Source organism: Equus quagga, unplaced genomic scaffold, assembly GCF_021613505.1.
Source record: "Equus quagga isolate Etosha38 unplaced genomic scaffold, UCLA_HA_Equagga_1.0 203_RagTag, whole genome shotgun sequence".
NCBI lineage: Eukaryota > Metazoa > Chordata > Mammalia > Perissodactyla > Equidae > Equus > Equus quagga.
The window spans coordinates 151,318-170,781 of record NW_025798627.1 but is presented as its reverse complement, the minus strand read 5'-3'; the positions used below and the strand labels follow the sequence as shown (position 1 = coordinate 170,781).

Genomic DNA, 19,464 nt, shown 5'->3' with positions numbered 1-19,464 from the left:
GTCAAGTCTTCTCACACTGTATCACTCTAACACTGCCTCTCTTCTTCTTCCTTCCCTGTATAAGGACCCTTGTGATATCCAGGATAATCTCCCCCTTCTCGGTGTCAGCTGACTAACAACCTTAATTCTGTCTGCAGCCTTAATTTGCCAGAAAACCTAACAAATTCACAAGGTCTGGGGGATTAGGGCTTGGATGTCTTTTGGGGCCATTATTCTGTCTACGAAATCCTTGGACAAGCAGCATCTCTATCACTTGGGAGCCTGTAAGAAATGCAGAGTCTCGGGCTCTCCCCAATCCTCTGAGTCAGAATCTGCCTTCTAATCAGCCCCCCAGGTGAGTTGAATGTACTTTAAAGTTTAAGAAGCCATAACTAGACTATCTCTAAGATCCACTCTACTTTAAAAGTCCCACAGTTCTATGAAAACTGAGTTTTTTTTTTTTCAACTTCCAATCTTCATTATTCTTTCTAATCCTGGTTTCCTACCGAAAAGGAAAAAGTTAATTTTGATTTGTATCCCTGGTGTTAATTCCCAAAAAGTCAGCCAAGTAGAACATGACCTCACCCATATTTTTTTTTGCTGGCAGAAACTAGATGTTAGAAAAGGCAATTAGATTATAGAATTATCCATGATGCAAAGGTACTGGTCTGCAAAGAATATTTTCTTCCCCAAGAAGATTCATGGCAGAACCGCCTTCATTAGTGTGGATAATATTAGTGGCCCAGCAAGTGGAGCAAAACGGGCACAGAGGAGCTGTTCTTAAGGCATCTCTGAAGGGCTCAGCGTTTGAGAAATGTGACCAAAGCTGATCATAACATTCCTTTCAGAGTTGCAGGAATGGCAAAGCAATAAATAACTCTGGTTCTCACTGGTGTGAAAAGGAAGTTGCTGGCTGTTTGATCACTGTCCTTATTGTAGAGGATGGATTAAGCTCACCTCCAGGATTGCAAGCTCCTCAAGGCTAGGACCAGCCACATGCAGTGTCTGGGATGTAGGAGGTACTCCATACATTTTGGGCTTGAATACTTTTTAATACTGTGTAGTACTTTATGCTGAATTACACAGATGCACTGAAAAAAAATGGATCAATAAAACTGGAATATTTCAATGACCATCTTACTCGACTCTCTAATTCCTTGTGTTCATTCAGTCATTCATTCATCTATTCAGCAAACATTTATGAATCATCTACTGAGTGCCCCCTCTTGGTCTAGGCCCTGTGGATGTAAAGATATCGTCCCTGTCACTCAGAAGCTCACATCCCACTGGAGCAAATAGTCATGTAGGTAAATAATTATGGCAACATGAGTGCTAGAAGAGGTACGTGAGCAGGCTCTTGGAACTCGCTTCTCCTGTCATTCACACTCTAACTGGATTTATCTTTAAAATTGTCCATTCCTCCCCTTTGCCAATTGGATTAACTATTTGGCTTTATTATTTTTATTTTCAGCCCTAGATATTCATGTTGCCTCTAAACACTCGATACTTGTTCTATAAAATGAAATGCTCTCAAACTAGCACAAGTGAAAAAGAAGTTATCATGAAGGTCTGGTGGGGACTCGTGGGAATTCAGGAAAGGTTAAGGAAGCAGGAAAGGCAGGAAGTGAGGCGGCTCCAGACGACCCCTCTCCGTGTCCACTCTGTTCTCTCCCTTTGTGTTGAAGAGTCCAGACTCCAAGGCAGAGAATCTGATTGGCCCCCATTGTCTTTCCAGCCAGGTGACTTCCTGACCACGCCAGTCATTGCCACTGTACTCTGATCGCTTCCTTCGTGGCACTCACTTAGCATGAGCTGCAGTTACATATATTTTTAATTTACATGTTTATTTCTGTTTTCCTCTTTTGGTTTGGTAGTGACTATATTTGTTTGTTACTGTTGTCTCCAGCCACTAGTACAGTGCCTAATCCTAGTAAGCACTTAGTAAGTAAACAAATGAAAGAATGAGAGGAGGGGGAAAGTGCATGTTAGCCACCCTAGAGATGGGCTTCCTTATGGTACCAGTCAGCTTGCAGGAGAGGAGGGGACTGAGGAGAGCCTTGGGCCCACTGACCACTCAGCGAGGCTGTGCAGGAAGGTTCTAAAGGAGGGAGGTACACAGGCAATCTCCCCCAGGGAAGTCTTGGCCAACACTCTAGCCGCATGTTCTTTCAACTGCAAAGACACGCCCACCTTTACACCTGGAGACCCTTGTCCTTCGTGGCCCAATGTCAATGTTCTGTTACTTTTAAAAATTTATTGAACAGCTAACTTATGCCAAATTCTATATCAGATGCTTTACATGCATCATCTCTTTTCATTTTTACTGAGACTCTAGCAGGTAATAGCCTCGTTTTACAGCTATGGAACCGAGCTTCAACCATTGAAGCAGTTCATCCAAGGTTAGAGTTTGCTTGTAGCAGAGCCAAGAAGAAGATAGGTCTGTTTGATCCCAAAGCCCCCTCCATGATATTTGGCTGTCTCCTCTGTAAAGTATTCTCCCCCTCGGGCAGACTGGTGCTTCCTCCTCTGTGGGACCGCACTGCCGTGTTCCTAAAGACAGTGCAGTGTTATTACGCACTTTCAGGTACAGACGGTTCTGGCCCCACTGCTACCCTGACCCTCACAGGGCAGGGACTGTACCTGCTTCCCCTTTGTGTCCTCATGCCTGGCACTTAGTGGGGGCTCAAACAATATCTGTCTGCTGGGCTGAGCTTTGGAAGGATAGGCAGTTACTATGCTATGTCATATTTTTTTTTTTTTCCTTTTTCTCCCCAAAGCCCCCTAGTATGTAGTTGTATATTCTTCGTTGTGGGTCCTTCTAGTTGTGGCATGTGGGACGCTGCCTCAGCGTGGTTTGATGAGCAGTGCCATGTCCGCGCCCAGGATTCGAACCAACGAAACACTGGGCCGCCTGCAGCAGAGCGCGCGAACTTAACCACTCCGCCACGGGGCCAGCCCCCTGCTATGTCATATTTTTTAAACTCCACAAAATACCATGAGTACCTCATTATAAAGAAAATGAAATTATCAAGTCTCGTAAATGTCCTTCCCACCTCTGTTACTGAAATTTTAAGAACGTGTGTCTATTCCCGCTACCCACATAACGTCTGCGTCACATCACAGTCAGCTGAGACTCCGCCGCCTGTTATTGTGGTAACTGCAGAGCGACGGGACGGTCCAAACACGTGGGTGGAATACTCCTTTGACTCAAAACAGCAGCCTGGTGTAGCTGCAAATTGGCATTCTCTCATTCAGCGGATAGTTCTTACATACCTACCACATGCACATTATTAGTCACTCAGGCGTGGGCATGGTGATTATGCAAGAGCATCTGAGAGCAGGGTTCTCCCCGCATGGGGCTTACCATCTGGTAGACACAGCTTCCACCACACTTAGGATGTAAAGTAGGCAGTGCCGGGTGTTAGGAGACCCTACTGACTAGGTCTGTGGGAACCGAAAGGAGGCGGGGGCCACTCCTGCAGGGAACGGTCCAGAGGACTTCCTGGAACCTGTGGCATTTCAGCTCGAGTATAAGATTTGGACAAGCAGACACATCTCAGGTCAAAGGCAGAGCCCACAGAGGTGGGGTGGGAGGCCAGCACCGGGCTCCCACTTACCTGTAGAGGGCAGAGCAAGAGGCGCGTTTGGAAGAGCAGGTGGGAGCTCTGTTGTTGGTGGCCTGGAACGCCAGGTTGTAGAGACTTAACTGTATTCCTAAGGAAGGGGGCAAATGGTCCTGATTTTGCTTTAGGAAGAGCGGTCTGGCAGCAGTCTGGGCATGAATGCGCCCAGGCGAGACCAGAAGCAGAGAGCAGTTATTTGATGTTTGTTTGATGGTGCTGGGTCATCACTGATCACACAGCAGTGCAGGTGGATTGAAAACTTTGGTCAGAACCATTTTTGAAACTCACACGTAGTCTAAGTGACTCATCAGTAAACCAAGAAGAATTTCTAAGGAGTCATCACAGACGGGCCCAAAAAATGCACAATGGGAACAAGGAAATCTGCTCACGGCTCTTAAAGCAGAAGCTCGGCTCAGGGGGCGGGTAACTCGGGAAGCTGAAATCAGCCGCTTCCTGAGAGCCGCTCCCTTGCAGCTTTGTGTAGGCGAGATGCCATCAGGTGGGCCTGTGCAGAGCCGGGCAGACCCTGCTGGGCCACACAGAAGGTTCTGGGGAGCAGAGGGTCGGAGATAAACACGCTGAAGGAAAATCAGAACAGCGTTTGAGGTGCAAAAGGCAGGTTTCTCAATAGCAAACTGAATTTGCCAAACCAGGTTTAAATTAGTAGAAGCAAAACAAGGAAACATGACTTGGGGAAGGTGAAGCAGTTGCTAAATGAACTGCTAACTAGGGGTCTCGACCGTCCCCCAACAGCCTGGGCTACTGCCTGGCCGGCCCTCCTGGACCACTCTGTTTATGGCCTGAGAACCCTTGGGGGCTGCAGTCAAGTACAGCTTCAAACAGTGGGCTTCGGCGTGAAGCTGCAGCATCAGGCACACCAGCTGGGGCTGGGGCCGTGGAGTAAAGGCTGTGTGTCTGAAGCGGCGCCAGAAACAGCTTCTGCAAAACAGCCATTGCAGGCGTGAATTTTATGAGTTCCCCATATGCAAAATACCATCAGTTGCGCCTTCATTGATGCCTTCCTCCAGGAGCTCCATTTCCAAATGCAAAGGCAGACTTTCAACACAACCTTACTGTAGCGCTGCCCTTGTCATCCACACCTTATGGTTAAAGCTACTTCATGATGAGGTCTTTTTTAGATTTAAATGCTTAGACCCCTTATGACTCAGCTGCATGATGAATAGTGACACTGTGAGGTTCCTGTGTTTGTACGTGCACATACGAGTGTACAGGATTTCTCCATCTTCTCAAAGACATTTTCATAAGAAAATGAATGTAGTGAATTTATAAATAAGAAGGTGGAAAAATACTACTACTCTCTTCACATTAGCCAAGCTGAGTAATTAAAGCAGAAACAGAGCTTGGCCCGGAAATTTGCTAGAATTCAACATTACTATGGAATATCTAAGAATAGGCAGAAATTATTTTTTCCTTTTGTCCCTCATTTCTTTAAAACTTGACGTTCCTGTCTTAATTAAACGCTTCCTCTGGGAATTGTATGCAATATTCACAGTTAGATTTGGTATCAGGACGCAGTTATGGACAATTTTCTAAGGATACATTCAGAGCTAGGATATATAAAATGACAAGGGTAGATGTTTTCTCTACCTGACCATGGTTGAATTTTTTTTCTTTTAAAGAGAAACAGGCAAGAGTAGTATAAACATCTAAAAAGGAAGTGTCTCCGTAAGCCATCGCTTATATTATGTTTTGCCTTAACATAATAAAACAAATTTAGTTTTGCAGAAGAAAGACTGGAAGCAGGGAGAACAGATATTTTATGTTTATTCCATAACTCTGGGTCTTTACTGATCAGACAACTATGTGGGTGGATTGAAAACTTTGGTCTGTGTAACTATAATGTAGTTAATGTATTCGGTAACTAAGCATTGTATTATTTGAAAGGGCATGGCTGATGTAATAATGATGGTAGTTATTAAAAATTTTATATAATACTAACCAACCACAGTGGCTTAAAAGGTGAGAATTTTATTTAGAAGAACTACATTAGAAGGGCAACATGTCATTTTTATACTTAACTCCAATGCACTGGAAACTACCAGGCCAATATGATTTATTGTTGGATACACAGCACATGGCTGTCCTGGGCTGGATGCAGGTGTTTTCAGTTTTGTGCCTCCACCACTCACCCCCACATTTTGGCTTCTCTCAAAAAAAGAGAGAAATGGGGAGATGTTGGTCAAAGAGTACAAACTCCCAGTTATAAGATGAACAGGTTTTGGGGATCTAATGTACAGCATGGTGATTATCGCTAATAACACTGTGTTATATGCTTGAAAGTTGTTGAGAGTAGATCTTAAATATTCTTAACACAAAAGAGAAATGGTAATTATGTGACGAGATGGAGGCGTTCATTAATGTGATGGTGGTAATCATTTTGCAATATATAAATGTATCAAATCAGCACATTGTACACCTTAACTTATACAATGTTATATATACTTTTTAAAAAAGAGAGAGGAAGCTATCTTTCTAACTATGAATGAAGAAGAAAGGACAGCTTAACAAACGAATGGTCGAGGGGTGCTCACGAGATCTAAATCCTTTGCACGGCCTTGTGGGCCCTGCATGATTTGGCCGCTGCCCACCTCTGCCTCACCTTGTGCTCTGGAAGCCTCAGCTTCTGCTTCCCTCCATACTCGCCCCCTTACTCCCCCCTCATCTGTGCCTTGCTCCTCGTTCATGCTGTTCCCTCAGCCGAAAATGCCTTTCTCCTCCCCTCCCCCATCTCTTCTAAACTTGTCCTTCAGATCTCAGCAGACTATATAGAGTCAAGTCTCCCGTCCCGTGATTTTTATAGCATTTAACACCATGTGTATCTGTTTGTTTTTGTGACCATTTGATCAATGTGTATACCACCTCCAGGCTGTAAGTTCCAGGGAGTGGTGCCTCATCACACAACAGGCGTTCAAAAATAGTCGCTGAATGGATTTTTAAAAAGAGAAAAGAGAAAAAGTGAGAAGGAACTTAGATTTGAAGAATATTTTTTTAATACAAAGGCTACAAGAACTAAGAACCATAAAATGTGAGAATAGGAAAAAATTAAAGGAATTTTGAGTAGCATATATACAAATATATACATATGAGTCCTCAGTAACACCCAAACGTTTAGAATTTATGAATGTCAAGCATCAAAACCAGCTTCTGATCCATAGTGTCAGAACCTCTGCAAGTCATATACCCATAGCTTATGCTATTTTCTCATTATAATCTCAATACTCTTATATACAGATCTATATGGAGTAGGCTGCCTATTTTCAAACATAGTTAGGAAATAGGCTATACTGCTTAATTAAATGTTGTGATCAATAGAGCCACGTTAGACACGTCATAGCCATGTAATCCATAGCCCATGAATCTGATTACAGTAGGCTGCATGTAACTCTAAAACTCAACTGGTTATAATTTAACCGCCAATGAAAACATGTAAAGACTGTACAGAGCTTTCATGATCATCGTCATGGATGCCAGGTACCTTTGCACCACACAGGCCTCTGGTATTTGTCAGTAGCAGCTCGGTGATCCCCTTGATAGAAAGCTGGGTGAGCCAGGTTTGGCTAAAGTTGATAGAACATCCTGCAGTAATTGCAAGTTCTGTGAGCTAAAGGTCAGTTAATTCTGTTAGGCTATAAGAAAGAATACATTCTGAAGTTGACTAAGAAATACTTACAGGTCATTAAAAATCGACTATCAGCAGCTGGCCCCGTGGCCGAGTGGTTAAGTTCGCACACTCTGCTGCAGGCGGCCCAGTGTTTCGTTGGTTCGAACCCTGGGCATGGACATGGCACTGCTCATCAAACCACGCTGAGGCAGCGTCCCACATACCACAACTAGAAGGACCCACAACGAAGAATATACAACTATGTACCGGGGGCTTTGGGGAGAAAAAGGAGAAAAATAAAATCTTAAAAAAAAAAAAAAAATCGACTATCAGCCTAATCTATTGAAATCCCATTTTCTTTCACTATATTTTAAATGTTTACTTTCAGAAGTGTGTTTGGGAACATTTTTTGTATGATGGCTAAGACTGCCGTTCTGAAAATACAATGCCCCACGTTTTTATGTCTCTGTTTACATTAAGGGAGTTTCACAACACACTTCTGTGAACTTTGAGATGACTGTTTCCACTGTGCAGATAAGAGAAGCTGAGGCATGAGGCTATTTCTGTAAGTTTTCCAAAGATACCCTCTGAGCCAGTGGAGGGGAGGGCCTGAGACAGAAGCTGATCTGTGTCGGCACTGAAAACATGGCTTGTCTGCATCTGGAATCCAGGGGAGGGGGAGCCTGCCAAAGCAGAATCGGCTTTCCCCGCCTGCTCCTGAAGTCCTAACAAGGAGATCTTTGTAGAAATGTGTACACAAATGAAGAGGGTATCAAGGTGATTGCCAGGATGAAAGTCTACTGGTCTGAAAGGCCTCGAATGTGCTTGACGGCAAGAAGATGGATTGGTTGGCTTCTCAAGGCCTTGCTAACAGTTCTGATTCTTTCCAGTGAGAGACCCGTGGATGAAAAATATTTAAAGTGTGTTCCTTTTTTTTCCTTTACAGATCTATGCAGTTCGATCAGTTGTTCCCAACAAAAGCAATAATGAAATAGTCCTGGTGCTACAACAGTTTGATTTTAATGTAGACAAAGCAGTACAGGCCTTCGTGGATGGTAAGTACACATGTCCCCTGAACCGGAAGATGTTAGAACTAAATACACCATGTAGTCTGCATTTGTTTCCTTAAATGCGTTGAAGACCAATTAGTTACTAATACTTTAATTCTCATAAAAATATGATAGGCTTTAAAAACACATATCCTTACTCAAGAAGAGCAGAATTTAAAGTTCTTTCTCCATCATTAAAAAAAGAAAGACTGTAGATAGTTTCCCAAGGAGACCTATTATAATGCTACTAATTCCACTGGCCGCCAGTCACTCCTCTTTGTTATGAAACGCACCCTTCGTTTGATGGTGTGCTTGTGAGCAGAGGATGATGCTGCACTCCTGATCTGGAAAGCCTTCTCGTCAACCAGCGTAATTCTACTTGGCTTTATGACTGAATCCTTGAACTTGATGCTTACGTAGTCTGAGAGGACTAGTTTATTCTTTAATATCCTTAGTTTATGATTTTGAGGTTGCCTAATCAATCAGAATATCAGTTCATTTCCTACCTCTAGAACCTTTGCTTTTTAAGAAAAAAAAAATTGTTTTTAGTGTAGACAGCCCATTGCTAGTGATGCTGTGGAATCTAATGTCTCAGGAAAGTGTTTATCCTGTAAATGGATAACTTACTGCTTTAGATTTCCTGTAAATTATGGGGAGATTCTCCTCTTCTAATCAAATTAAGTAAGTTTTCCATTCACGAAAATACTTGTCCTTGGTTACCGTGTGTCTTTTGTCCTAGTGTTAGTTTCTATTTTGTAAATATGGACTAGCTAAACATAATCTGACAAAGTCAGGGAAGACAGCACATTTCTCAGTTATGTCCTATTTACACTTTATTTGTTAAGGATGGTTTGATTGACTTATTTTCCTAGGAATAGAATCGTCTTGCTAAGATTCTACAAGTGTAATTGCATTTCAGGTGAGGTCTTGGAACCAGGCAACAGGCTCACATTCTGCTATCTGCAGTCAAGGTTCAGGGTCCTAGTGAATTAAAAAATGATGACCATTCAAAACAGACCTGCAAGCAGACCCATCGCGCATAACTTTTTTTACTGTTTTTCCCTGCTTTGTGGATTAGCAGATCTAGAATCTTTAGTCATAAAAAACAAATAGGAGAGAATGTGATATTAATCCGACTTTGTAGCATTCAGTGCAATTTGTCTCAAGAAAAAAACTTTGGAAATATTCACATCCTGGCTCAGATAAACTCTCTTTTCAGCTTTCACTTGCCAACATCACTTGCATGGAAAAAAGCTTTAGAAAAGGAAGGAGGTTCTTATCCCCATCCCTTCCCACGCTCACCTGGATGGAGGCCCCACAATGAAAGTTTTTGTTACAAAGTGACCCTGATGAGCGGCACAGATGCTCAGGAATTGATACACTGTCAGCAAATCTGTTTGTATTTAAATGGAACACCTTGCTTGTCCTTCTTGAAATTTTCACCTTGTCAGTGTTGAGAGCTCATTAAAAAAACTCATTGAGGGGCCAGCCCAGTGGCCAAGTGGTTAAAGTTCAGCTTGCTCCACTTCAGCGGCCTAGGTTCACAGGTTCAAATCCCGGGTGAGGACCTGCTCCACTCGTCAGCCATGCTCTGGGGGCATCCCACATACAAACTAGGGGAAGATTGGCACAGATGTTAGCTCAGGGTGAATCTTCCTCACCAAAAAAAATAATAAATTTCCCAAACCTCCCCCCCCCCCCATAAAAGCATTGCTGAGAAACCTCGTATCATTTTGGTTGGGGACCAATTGGAAAACTTGTTTAAAACCCACTGAGAACAAAAATATGTGTTAGGAATCATTTAGGAGGCATATTGAAAGCACGATTTCCCAGTGGCTTAAAAATCTCCAAGCAGTTTCATATGATTAAAATTTAATAATAACATTTTCAAACTGCTCTGTAAACGTGGGTGTTTCTTCTTCAGAATTATTCTCTAAAAGCTTATTGTCCAAATTGCAAATAAAATTTATGTCAAAATACGAAAATTAGAGGAATAATTGAATATTGCAATTAAAGCACTAAGCAACTCACCTCCTTCCTCTCATTAAAAAGAACAGTATTTAACGTTTTTAAAAATTTAATTTTATTTGGAAAACTGAAGTTTAGCTGTAAGTAAGAGCTACCCTAATGGTTATTAGCACTGGCGTGACTTACTGAGAAACCTAGTGAGTGACTGCCTGAAGTTCTTCAAAAGGAAAGTACTGTGAAACATTAATTCCCTGGGCAAATTAGAGAAAAACCAGCCCAGTTAATAAAAAGTCTGAATTATAGCTTACTTTTAAGAGCAGTCTTATTATTTCAAGTCCATGTAACTCAAAAAGCCTAAGAGGGGCGATGCATTGGAAGCTTGGAATAGAGAGGAATAATTAGCCTGTCTAAACATGAGTCAAAGCAATACGGCCTTCTGCTTATCTGACAGTGACAGTGGACTCAATAATTGTCCTGCTAATTTGGAATTTGTTAGAAAGACCAGCCTGAAGTTTATCTTTGCTTAGCCAACATTCTCATTGTAGAGAACTATTAGGATAATGAGATTGTATGAAAATGTTTAAAATTGTTGAAAGAATACATTTAAGAGCTCCTCTCTTAGAAGTACCTATTTATATGAAAACAGCTGATGTACTCATTACTGGCGACTTATCATTGAAATTCCCGACAGCACAGTTGGAACGAACGAAGAACTTTGTTAGACGACGTGAGGACAGTTATTAGAGCTAACCAGTGGTGAAACATTTTTTTTTTAATATTTTATAACTTAATCAGGTGAGGCTTTTCCTCTGAGTCCACCCAGTTCCACATATGTATGTGAATGGCACTGACAGAACCTGGGACTCAACTTGTCATATGATGAGCTTTTGTCTCAAATTGGAGGCCTTGCAAAGCGCACGTCCCATTCCTGTCCACAGTGACGCGAGCAGAGCAAACATCATATACACCATCCTCCTTCTCACCCTGCAAGTTGCGAACAGAATGAGGAGAGGCAGAGAAACAGCAGGAGTGGCCAACCAGAGAGCTGGGATTCACTCCGTTAATAATATTCTCAATCCCGTGTTTGGTCTGGAAGATTATAGGTATTTTGATTCATATATCAAACAGAACAATTTCAATTCTACGTATGGCCATGAAGCTATCAGAAAATTCTCAAGATAGATTTCATTTTCTCTAAGACAACATAATGATAAAAAAAAAGTAAGCTTCATGTAGTAGAGCTTAATATTTTGATAAAACCAAGATCGTGCAATGAATTAAATGAAAATCTGGAAATAAAAATCAAACTGGCATTTTTTTTATTAAGGTAGGATGTATCAAAACAAATGAAAAAGCCAAAAAAAAAAAAAAACTGCTACAAAGATGGAAAGACAGAGATGAATTTTGTGTGGTGTTTTGTTATGTGAATACGTATTGAAGATTCTTTCTCTTTCTCCAGGCAGTGCCATTCAAGTCCTAAAAGAATGGAATATGACGGGAAAAAAGAAGGTAAGATTAATATTGATTGTAAATTAGTGACATCTTCAATCAAAGCCATCATGGTTGTTATCATCTTAACAAGGCTGCCGATTTGTGCTTCTTTCGCGTGTGTGAATGTGTACACCCAGAAAGCTCCAGATTCATGACTCTCTTCAATTACCAGCCACCCTCACTACTGTTGCTCTTGTTCTCTGTTCAGGTGTTTTTAACCACCAGGTGTGCTTTAGAAGTCCCAGAGTTTTTCTTTGTAAGTATTAAGGGAAGCCCAGCAGAGAATTCAAAGGATGCAAGACGTTAACCTGCCTGAACGCATCCTGTAGCACAAAGGGAAAAATTAGGGAGTGTTTTAAAGATACTTACAAAGTTCTAAACATATTTTCACATGTTTTTCCAACTGAAAGAATCCGTCCAAGGCTGCCTTGAGATACTTTTTTGCTGAGTTCTAAGCTAGATCTTTAATAAAAGAAGAAGAAAAGAAAATGTCTTAAAGCCATAGTAAGTAAGGGACCTGTTCTCCCTTCTTGGGAGCCCTGGTAGGCTGCTCCGTGAGAACAGAGAGAAGGAGACTTTAGTCTGCCCGTTCCTTCTTTTGCTTTCTTGTCCTGTCACAAAGAGTCTGACTTCTGGGTACACACGCGCTGTCTCCAGCACACGCCCTCCTGGGCCATGAGCACGGGAGGAGCTCACCAGCTCCCACAAGGCCCAGCTCTCTTGTTCTTGGCCTGTCACCTGTTTCAGGACTTTCACAAAAGCTCTGCTTCTCTTTTCAAAGTAACTGCCCCACCTGTTCCCACTTTCACAGCAAGGCCTGTGTTTTGGGTGGCCCAGGATACAGTACATCAGGCTACCCTTCCCCACGAGGGAGGATCACAGGCCTGCGAGACAGATTTTAAACAAAGCAGAAAAAGCAGTATTACTTTCATAATATCCAGGAATTACTGAAATTCCTTGAATTGTCCTTGCCCCTTTTTTCTCCTCCTACTTTCATGTAGATTAGGGAGAATTATGAGGGTTTTTATTTAACCTCTGTATGCCACTGTCTTTGCCAGTTTCTGCTTATCTTGAATCATAGCCTCCCAGACTGCTGGGTGAGAGGAAGATGATTTGCAAGTGATTGAAAGGCAGTATTTACACTTCACATGGAAAAATTTCAGATGTGTGGTTTGGGTATCAAATTTCTCCAATGTAAAGAAAAAGCAGACAGCAGCTGCAGACCCACCTCATTACGGAGTCTCCCTCGCAGAGGCTGGGGGAAACGGCCTCCCCAGCTCAGTGGATGTGGCGCTTGTGTGGGCAGAGGTGCCGCTGGCCCCCTTCACCCACTGGAAGCACAGCTCCCACCGAGAGGAGCACTTACTCGGGACATGATGGTGTCCATGGAAAAGAAAGGGAGTGGGGAGGAGAATTAAGGAAAGAAAACGGTTTCTTTTTCTCTCTTTTCCAAATGAGCTGAGGGACAAGGCCAGGCTGACGTTCACCTGGGCCTCACTGATGCAGCAGGTGGACAAGGTCTGTCTGATGGTCAGGCGCCTCTTCTGATCGGCTGAGGCTTGTACCTACTGCGTGTTGAGACATTGATACTCCTGGGTACAAAGCCGCAGTCAAGTACAGCATACAACATCATTAGGAACAACATCTTCCCAATTTCCTATATATTATTATATATTGACCATTAGGGCATTTTAGGAGAGAGACAGTAAAACCGTGCCGTATTGTGATAATTGAGATCTAAAAAATTCCAGTTGTCTAAAGTGCAGGGTTATATTGTTTTGAAATAGATAAATGCTGTTCAGCTAGCAGCCGAGAGGTCCGGGGTCCAGCTGTACGATCCAAAACTGAGAGACCCGGGTCTGCTGGCATGACTTTGTAGCAGTTGTCTGCTCCAGCTGAAATACTCAGGGGCTTGCTGACGGCTCCTGTGGCTGCCTGGGACTTCTGGGATGGTGGCCCAATCCCAGGAATCTCATGGTTGGCTGGTGCCTATTTCATAGACCCAACCCAGACTTTGGGGATCTGCCTTCTGTTTCCTCATTTTGCAAAGACTCCCTGCCTTTGTCGCACCATTCTTCCCTGGACCCCCCTTCCTCCCCAGAGGATCAGACGCCAGTGTCCTCCTTGCCTCCCCCACCCCCATCACCGCTTTAAGAAATGAGAGCTGTTCTCCACTGGGTCCGTCACTGAATTTCAGGGCAGTTTTCACAAGATTTTACTATATAACCATTCACACAGGTAGCCCTTCGATTTACTTAAATAATATCTCAGCTATTTAAGCCATTGCCTACTATTTTTCCCTTTTAAAGGAACTTTTTTGTTTACTATTTTATGAGGTAAAAGTTTATACAACTTATTGTAGGAAAGAAGATATTTCCATTGATTTGGCTGGTTAATAAAAAGAAGATGTGGGTGTTTTCACCCATTCTGTTAGAAGATCCAGAAAACAAACAAACAAAAAAGATAACACATCTTATCTTGATCTCACAGGTTCACCTTGTATTTCAGGGGTCTGAGCTGAATAATGCTGTCTTCTCCTTTGTGTCTCATTCTAGAACAATAAAAGGAAAAGAAGCAAGTCCAAGCAGCACCAGGGCAACAAAGACGCTAAAGACAAGGCCGAGAGGCTGGAGGCCGGGCCCCCGCAGCCAGCGCCACCCCCGCAGATACAGAACGGCCACGCGAACGGCTGCGAGAAAGACAGCTCGTCCACCGACTCTGCCAGTGAAAAACCACCCCTTGCCCCTCGTGAGAAAAAGATCTCAATACTCGAGGAGCCTTCAAAGGCACTCCGTGGAGTCACAGGTCGGTAATTCTTAAGTCAGGCTGCTTAGGAAGACTTAGAAGAAAAGGATGCCCAGGGCACCCACTGGGGCGGTCACTGCTGCTGTGGATATGCCTGGAAGGGAAAGGCTGTTCCTCTGCTGTGCACACGGATTCAGCCTTCCTGCAGGATGCGGGCGGGTGGGGGGATGGAGCAAGGGCAAAGAAGAAATGCTCAGTCTGGCCCTGCACCAAGTCAGAGGATAATTTCTTCTAAAAAACATAGTTCTAGTCTGTATTAGGATCATCAGGAAAATGGAAATCCCAGTTTAAAGAAATTTTCTTTATAGACACCTTTGCTGGGATAAGGGAGGAATAATTGATGACAGAAAGAAAGGTTATTAAAGGGTAGATCAAATTGTTTTAACTCCTTGTGTTTCATATAATGTGACAGAACATAATATTCCAGGGTGTTAGAACCTGGAAAGTTAATTATTTGTGCTCTACTTATATATTTATTAATCTGTAAAAGGCTACTTCTTAATCAACTGTTTGACCTTGGGTGCATCATTTCATCTGGGGTGTCCCGTTTCCTTTCTGTAAAATAAGGAATCTGTGCTGGAATCTATTAGATCAGTGGTCTTCTGATCCAATGCTCCATTTTTATATCAAATCTTAAAATAAAATTCATAGATAATATAATCTGCCTAGAAACAGGATTTTAATAAAGTAAAAATTTAAGAAATTCAGGAACAACTAAAATAGCAGCCCCCAATAAAATGGCTACATGTTCACACCCACTCACAGTGAATCACTTTGCACTTAAAAGAAGTAAGATAATAGTCAACTGGAGATTGTGGACACTGTTTTTCATATTTGACGTGTGAAGTAGGAGAGAGGTGTGTTTTTCTGTAGACGTGGAATTCCTGACACAGCTGCTGCAGGGCAGGCTGACACGGGTGGCTGGCGGTCCATTCGAATACCGTGGCTGCTGGCGCGCTTGGCCGTGGGATTTTTCAAATGGTGAAAAGTCTTGGTAAATTTCTGAACAACATAAAGTACAATTTTCTCTTAATTTACACAGTAGTTGAATCCTGGAAATCCAAGTAAATCCTGGAAATCCGCAGGAAAACTGTACAAAAAATACTTTATGTTCGTAAGAAGAGTGTCCAGGAGGGCGCCAGAAGGCCGAGGCTGCAGGGCAGTTGGCTGTGCAGGATCCCTGTGATTGGAAGTCTTCTTGCATCCTGCCCTGCCCACCCCACACACAGTCATTCTCATAAATTTTGAAAATGCCCTGTCAGTTTTTCTTTTTTTTAAAGATTGGCCCTGAGCTAACATCTGTTGCCAGTCTTTTTTTTTCTCTTCTTCTCCCCAAAGCCCTCCGATACATGGTTGTATATTCTAGTTGTAGGTCCTTCTGGTTGTGCTGTGTGGGACGCCGCTTCAGCGTGGCCTGATGAGCAGTGCTAGGTCTGCACCCAGGATCTGAACCCGTGAAAGCCCAGGCCACCAAAGAGAAGTGCGTGAACTCAACCAGTCAGCCACGGGGCCAGCCACACCATCAGTTTTTCAAAATGCCTCCTAAGAGTTGGTGGATCCCTCGGTGAGAACCACCACACCAGGTGGTCCCCAAAGTCTTTCTTCTAGTTATAAAATCCCCAGTTTATTGAATCAGTGACTTCTTAGATTCCTCTTACACGCGGCACTGTGCTAGAAGCCACAGTAGATTCAGAGAAGGATATGGCATGGTGAAGGCCCGGAGGAAATCACATTCTGAACCCTGGAAGAAAAGGCTGTGCATCCACCAGTGAGTTTCAGGTCTGGAGAAGAGAAGTCCACATCCGACTGATGACCAGGGAGATTTCATGGAAGCAGTGGGTACTGAAGGACTAGTAGACCTGAGGTCAGTAGTACCTCCAGGGTTAGAGAGAAGCAGGAGAGCTTGACTCAGCGGCCGTGCAGATAGCAGACCTGTTGTCTGGGAGGAGTGCTGTCCTCTGATAGCCCGGGATGAATGAGGCAGGGCCCTGCCCCGGAGGAGTTGTCTAGCAGAAGAGACGGGTACAAACAGGACATTGCCCCGTGACCCGTACCAATTCAGGGATATGGCAAGGAAGCATTAAATAACTAGTAAGTTTTAAAATTGCACTAATTTTCTTCCATAAACACGTTACCTAGCAAATCTATTAATAGCGAGAGTTCCAATTTTCAGATAATCCTCACTACATGATGGTCTCTTAAAACCAAACAAACAAAAACAACCTATTTCCATTTAGAATCTGAATTTTCCAGAAATTTTTTAATTTAATTTTTGCCAGGCCTACAATTTTGAGAATGGTTTGATTTATAGGCCGGGCAGGAGAAAGAAATTAAACAATCGAGTGGCAGCTTCCCAACTTTGCTTGTGATTGCTTTCACATGAATTACTTTCAAAATCTAATTACTCGGTAGTTGTTTTGATATCAATCATAGACTAAAAGCCTGGAACATATATTTGTTCATTTACTTATAATTTATACCTTCTTCCTAAAACAATTTCGGTAACTCTGTGGAATGAATGACATTAGAGACGTGCAGTCTTGAGGCGCTTCACTTCACAGTGGGGGGCTGCCTTGACAGTTAAGTCTCCACCAGGGGAGTTGTGTGGACCACGGAGCTTTTGCAAACCCTAACATAAAACTTTCTGTGAAGAGTCTTTTATTGCACGAGGAGCCATCCCAGTATCCCTTCGGTTTTGTAAGGTTACCATGAAGGCATTGAGGTATGTCAGTATAATCTGTTGATGTTATTGGTCCATTACGAATTGATGCTAAGGTCGATTTTTCTGTTAAAGTGTAAGTGATGGTAATGGAAGGTTATTAGATGTTTTGCAAAAGGAAGGGCATCCTCCTAGATGACCGTTAACTGCATTACCATCACTTATTAAGATCATGAATTCTAAAATGAGTTTGTAACTAGTTAGGTTTTCCTTCCCAAAGATAATGAAGGTTCATCAGGAAGTCAATGCCATAACTGTCAAATGACTTTAAAATGCTTGTTCAATCTATAAGAAATCCTGAGATTTCCAAGATGAGTGTTAGGTCTCAGACATTCTGCACCCCCATTTTGAGTAGACGGTTGGAACTAGAAAGGATGGGAGTGATCCTTTAATCCCGTCCCCTCACTTTACAGGTGAGGAAAGCGAGGCCCCAGGTGAGCAGCCGAGCAGATAACCCACACCCATGGAGTAACTCTCTTTAGTCTGCAAAAGTCTGACCCAAATCCATGTAATTTTATGTGCACATTACAGAGTTACTGCTGACACCACAGGCTCCCTAACTCCTAAAAGATGTATAATTGAAAAATTAGGCAAAAGTAATCATTACGAGCCCTACAATGGTATTCTGTACTTGAGTGGGTTCGAAGCATGAGCCTAGAAGAAATCTCCAGTTGGCCAGTGGTGGAGCATTTCTCAAGCTTTCCAATAATGAAACTGACTGAAGAAAGCCTGCCCTCAGTGCCCGGCTGGGCAGCAGGCTGTGAACATGTGGAAGGCGAGTTTTATCTTTTTATAACACCTTGACATTCAAGATCTCTCCTTTTAAAAGTTTTAAACAGAATCATTTTCTGGAAGGGAAGAGTTAGCTTTCAGATATATGCAGGTGGTTCAGGGGTGTTAGTGTGACTTCCTACGTGAAAAATAACCGCCCAAAGCATCATCATCTCAGGCTGTAAATAGAATGCTCTCGAGTGGGACACCGCTGCATGTCAGCATATAGCTTACAAGTTTGGGAGTTTGACTTAAACTTAGTACAAAATTACTTCTTTCTTTATCCTTGGAGTAGTTTTTTCTGTATTTCTGAATTTTTAATAACACCTCAAATTAGATGTTTTACATAATCCAATCGAGATCATCCTGTGTCCAAGTACAAAGGCAGGCAAGAATCAGATCAAGATTTGTTTTCACCAAAAGTGATGCCAAGGATCATTTGTATTTCTAAGGTCCCATCTAAATGTCTAAAGCACGTTATAACATTAGGGTCCAGGTTTCCCAAATGTTCCTCCTGCTCTATTTTTCTTGAGGCTCAGATCGCTGAAATGTATAGGTGCTTATCACCATGTAGGCGAGAAGAGGAATTCAGATTCCTGAGTTGTCTTTCTCCTTCTGGACACAGTTCCCACTGCACAGGGAAGACGAGGATTGTGGGCCACCACCTGGCTCCACTGAGCTAAGCTTAGGGGCGGGGCTTTCTTTGCTCCAGCTCCTCTTGCTGGACCCAGCAGGCTGCCTTTATATCCCCTCATCTTGTAAAGCATCCCGGGAGGCCAGCTCTTCTGCTCCCTGTTACTTCTCTCAAACTGAAGGCTCCGTGCTGTGCTCGCTGACCTCTACCAGCCGGCCTTCAGTCTGCCCTGTATCATAGACCCGGGGCAGCCGCCATTTTGCAATGCAGAGTCTGTGTGCGCGCATGGCACTGGCCCAGAGCTGCTTTCTCATTCTCAAAGTGAACTGAACCAAGTGTGAGAGAAGGGGCCTGTTATTTTAGAATGCGGGCTGCTTGTCCTTCATTTTTGCTTCTTATTAAAAAAACGAAAAAACCCCACCAAACTGTTTTATAGTATTTTTAGGGTGTGAGGTTCCCTATAGGATTCCCAAGCAAAATTTTTTATGCTGCTGTTGGCCCTCGCTTCAAGATTATCTCCCCTGCTTCTCTAAGCCCTGTATTGGGCCAGAGGATTAGAAAAGATCAACAAGAAGAAAGCGGCTCACCTAGAACTTGAATAGTAAAGCCAAACATGTCTATTCCAGGATTTCAGCAGTGCCAGCTCGCAAAGGGAAGCAATGTAATATCGTCGCTAAGAACCAGGGCTTTAGCATTAGACAGATTTGGATTCAAATCTTGGCCTCATCACTTACTAGGTGTGTCACCCTGGACCTGTTCACCACTCTGTGTCTCAGTGTCCTAACCTGCAAAATGGAAAATAG

At 43.0% G+C, this 19,464-nt stretch overlaps 1 protein-coding gene across 9 annotated transcripts in view; it reads left to right on the top strand.

Moving 5' to 3' along the window:
* Positions 1–19,464, top strand: part of LOC124233484 (SPATS2-like protein) — a 165,566-nt gene that overhangs the window by 93,929 nt on the left and 52,173 nt on the right. For all 9 annotated transcript variants that reach the window (XM_046650612.1, XM_046650607.1, XM_046650611.1 and 6 more), the window contains 3 exons: positions 8,171–8,279; positions 11,701–11,750; positions 14,288–14,537. In XM_046650612.1, the coding sequence (XP_046506568.1) occupies positions 8,171–8,279; positions 11,701–11,750; positions 14,288–14,537 (409 nt within the window). The remainder of the gene's footprint in view (positions 1–8,170; positions 8,280–11,700; positions 11,751–14,287; positions 14,538–19,464) is intronic.